The following is a 4,640-nucleotide window of genomic DNA, read 5'->3' on the forward strand; positions in this document are numbered from 1 at the left end:
TTCATTCATTCATTCATTCATTCAACAAACCTTTATTCAGGACCTGTCACATCCTGGTGATGGATGCTGCAGACATGGAAATTCATAGCACAGACCAAATCTCTGTCCTCATGGAACATGCCGTGTAGGAGACATTTGACTTGTTTTTGATACCTGCTTTCTATTTCACAAGGCACTGAGATATTATCTACATAATCCTGAGGAAGTGGCATAACCATCTCTAATTTATAGAAAAATGGCATCTCCAAAAGGCTAAATGAATTTCCCAAAGCCAAGCCACAAACTCGGGTCTTCTAACTATTAACCTCGTGCTCTGTCTGGGACCTCCCCCAAGGTAGGGAGGTGGCAGGGTACAGGCTGGCATTGAAATAGACATTAAATCAATGCAGGCCTACGCATCATTGCTAGAGATGCAAGATCAAAAAAACAAAGACTGAATCCCTGATCTAAAGGAACAGATAGTCTAAAAAGAAAGGCATGTAACCAACTATCGTCTGCAGCAAGAATAAAGACAAAATGATTAAATTCAAATAGGAAGACGTCTCTGGAAAGATGCACGAAAAATAATAATTGCCTCCAGGCAAGAAAATTGGGTACCTGAGGAACAAGGGTAGGAGGGTCATTTTGTATGTTTCAAATACTGTATATTTTGATTTATGTACCATTTGAATGTATTTCCCATTAAATAACACTTTGAAGATGCAATCAGCGAAATCCTAAAGGTAGAAAATTCTACAGGATAAATTAGCTGGTTATTTCAACAAACAAGTAACTCAAAAAAGAGGGAGAGCGAGGAAATGTTATAGATTTTTAAAGATGTAGAAAACATCAACCTTAATATATCTACCTTATTTGGATATTTTGATCCAGATTTGAACAAACTAACTATAAAAAGGCATTTGGGGGCTTGGCATGGTGGCTCACGCCTGTAATCCCAGTATTTTGGAAGGCGGAGGTGAGTGGATCACTTGAGGTCAGGGGTTGGAGACCAGCCTGGCCAACACGATGAAATCCAGTCTCTACTAAAAATACAAAAATTAGCCAAGCATGGTGGTGTACATATGTAATCCCAGCCACTCAGGAGGTTGAGGCAGGAGAATCACTTGAACCTAGGAAGCAGATGTTGCAATGAGCCAAGATCGCCCCACTGCACCCCAGACCGGGTGACGGAGTGAGACTCTGTCTCAATAAATATAGAAATAAAAGAATGAATAACTAAAGGGGGGAAAGATGACTAACAAGATGGGCAAAATGTTGATAGTTTCTGAAGCTATATGACAGTTCCACCAGAGTTCATTCTACTATTCTCTCTATTCTTGTGGATGGTTGAAATTGCCATAATAAAAAGTTTAAATAAAAATTTAGAAATTAATTATTCCATCCACATAGGAAAACTGAGAAGGCAAGTACCACCGAGGGGAGCTTAAGCTGAGTCCAGAAGGATGACGAGGAATTTTCTAAGGGGCAAAGGGCATTCCTGGCTGAGGGGACTGCCTGCGCACAGACATGCCAATCTATCACCATCTCTGGAGGAGCCAAAGGTATCTACACTTGACCCCAAACTCAACCTACATCCACAAAAAGTGCCCTCTTGTTTGATCTCCCAAGTCTCCGGGATATTTAACCATATATCAACATCTACTACCCCGTTCAAGTGACGACAGAGAGTCTGGGGTTGACAGCTCGATTCACAGGCCTACAAGAGGCCCCAGAGTAGCCCTCAGAGGATAGGAAAGCAATTAACCTCTTTCAATTGGGTTTTGCCTGACAGAACAGTTTAGAAGCCAGCTGAGTTATCTGCAGGACAGAGCCTACATCCCTCTTGAGTCATCCCAGACACCTGCACTCCCCAGAAACACACACTGGCCTCCCCCACAGCACCTTGCAGATTGGTAACTCAGTACCATGGCATCCAGCTTGATGACGGTCTGACAGCACCCCTCAGCAGCACTGAAACCTCTACATGAAGGAGAAAGCGGTCCTCCCCTCTTTCTTCCAAAAATTCAGTGGCCAATGCCCCCAGCCTCAATCCCCTACACTGCCCTCTGCCCAACTCCAGCTGTACACAGGAAGCTTCTTGGCTAGGCAGCTGCTTCAGGATTTATTCAATCCTAGGCCAGGTGCAGTGGCTCACACCTGTAATCCCAGCACTTTGGGGGGCTGAGGTGGGAGGATCACTTGAGCGTAGCAGTTCAAGGGTTATCCAGTCCTGGCCTGGTTCAGAAGGGTCCCATGGGTTACTTACCTTAGATCTCAGCTGCAAGTACTCCTCTGAGCCATAGGGGACACTCTTCAGGGAAGTGAGGTAGTCATAACTGATGACAGCCGTCTGTGAACCAAGGCGGTGGGGAAAAGCTTAGCACCTGGACATTAAGTACTACTACTCTACCTAAACCTTGCAGTACAGGTCCCTGACACAGCCGCTATGTCTGGGGAAGCGGCCAGTCCCACCCCTAAGATGCCCAGCCCCTGGATCTTATTCTAGCTAGCTTCCTCCTGTCATTCAGGACTCTGTGCAAATGCCACCTATGCAGAGGCCCACTCTAAAATTACCCCTCTTACCACAAACATTCAATTATTTATCACAACAAACCACCATCCGGCCGGGCGCGGTGGCTCAAGCCTGTAATCCCAGCACTTTGGGAGGCCGAGACGGGCGGATCACGAGGTCAGGAGATCGAGACCATCCTGGCTAACACTGTGAAACCCCGTCTCTACTAAAAAATACAAAAAACTAGCTGGGCGAGGTGGCGGGCGCCTGTGGTCCCAGCTACTCGGGAGGCTGAGGCAGGAGAATGGCGTAAACCCGGGAGGCGGAGCTTCCAGTGAGCTGAGACCCGGCCACTGCACTCCAGCCCGGGCGACAGAGCAAGACTCCGTCTCAAAAAAAAAAAAAAAAAAAAAAAAACCACCATCCAACATTACCTTGCTCATTTGTTTCCTTGTTTATGAACTGTCTCTTCCTGTAAGCTTAAACTCTAAGCTCTAGAAGCACAGGGGCTTGTCCTTCCTCTCCATCACTATACCCCAGCACCTTTTACACTGCCAGGTACATTGAGTAAATGCTCAATCAAAGCTAGTTGAATAAAGCTGTTACATAAACTTGGCCCACTTCTCCACATCACAAATAAACATATATGTATGTTTGCTCTAATAGCATGTCTTTTTTTTTTTTTTTTCTTTTTTGAGACAGAGTCTTGCTCTGTCACCCAGGCTGGAGTGCACTGGCATGATCTCAGCGATCTTGGCTCACTGCAACCTCTGCCTTCCAGGTTCAAGCAATTCTCCTGCCTCAGTCTCCCAAGTAGCTGAAATTACATGCACGCACAACCACACCCGGCTAATTTTTGTATTTTTAGTAGAGATAGGATTTTGCCATGATGGCCAGGCTGGTCTCGAACTCCTGACCTCAGGTGATCCTCCCACCTCAGCCTCCCAAAGTGCTGGGATAACAGGCATGAGCCACTGTGCCTGGCCCTAATAGCATAAGTCTTGATTCCGTGTCCCCTTATCCAGAGTGAATCAGAAAATTCGTCTCCAAGATATCCTAGGCATGGAAGGGCCTTGGGGATTATCTACCCCAAAACTTCCTTTATAGAATTGAGTAACTGGGACCCTAGAAGTTCAGGGATTTACAAAATTGATATTAAGAAGAGTTTCTTCCTTTGCACTCTACAAAGCTTTATTCTATTCGACATATACTTGTTGAACACCAACTACAAGCAAGACTGGGTCACTGAGCAGCGTTCAAGGACAATCCAGACCAGAGCACTGGCCTTTAAAAATTGGATAGCTTTGTGCCTGGTTTATAAAGCACTGATCCATATCTTCCTCCCTACTTTCCAACTATTCAAATCTCTAAGATTCCATTTAAAACCTGCTTCTGGCTGGCCTGAAGGTATTGAGTTATCTCAGTTGATTGTTCACAGTCAGTCACAGATCATACTCCTTGTTCTACTCATTCCTCCCTTCTCACTATTGCACTTGACTAGTCTAAAAATATATATATACAGGCCGAGCATGGTGGCTCACACCTGTAATCCCAGCACTTTGGGAGGCCAAGGCAGGCAGATCACTTGAGGTAAGGAGTTCGAGACCAGCCTGGCCAACATGGTGAAACCCCCTCTCTACTAAAAATACAGAAATTAGCCAGATGTGCTCACTTGAACCCAGAAGGTGAAGGCTGCAGTGAGCCGAGATGAGATCGTGCCACTGCACTCCAGCCTGGGCAACAAAGTGAGACTCTGTCTCAAAAAAAAAATATATATATATATATATGGATTTGGATGCATGGATTTGGATTGTTTTTTAACCTATTCTTGCAGGCATTACTCAACCATATATGCGTGTACACACACACACGCACGCGCGCATAAAATTGGCCTGGCACAGTGGCTCACATCCGTAATCCCAGCATTTTGGGAGACCAAGGTGGACAGACTGCTTGAGCCCAGGAGTTCAAGACCATCCCAGGCAACATAGTGAAACCCTATCTCTATAAAAAAATACAGAAATTGGCCAGGTGTGGTGTCAGGCATCTGTGGTCCCAGCTACTCGAGAGGCTGAGGTGGGAGGATCTCTTGATTCTAGGAGGTGGAGGTTGCAGTAACCCAATATCACACCACTGCATCCCAGCCTGG

General features: G+C 45.6%; 1 protein-coding gene across 2 annotated transcripts in view; it reads right to left on the minus strand.

Moving 5' to 3' along the window:
- ADCK1 (aarF domain containing kinase 1) overlaps positions 1-4,640 on the minus strand; it is a 113,109-nt gene that overhangs the window by 107,019 nt on the left and 1,450 nt on the right. For both annotated transcript variants that reach the window (XM_011949479.1, XM_011949478.1), the window contains exon 2: positions 2,246-2,329. In XM_011949479.1, the coding sequence (XP_011804869.1) occupies positions 2,246-2,329 (84 nt within the window). The remainder of the gene's footprint in view (positions 1-2,245; positions 2,330-4,640) is intronic.

This window comes from Colobus angolensis, unplaced genomic scaffold, assembly GCF_000951035.1.
Source record: "Colobus angolensis palliatus isolate OR3802 unplaced genomic scaffold, Cang.pa_1.0 Scaffold3, whole genome shotgun sequence".
NCBI classification, from domain to species: Eukaryota; Metazoa; Chordata; class Mammalia; order Primates; family Cercopithecidae; genus Colobus; species Colobus angolensis.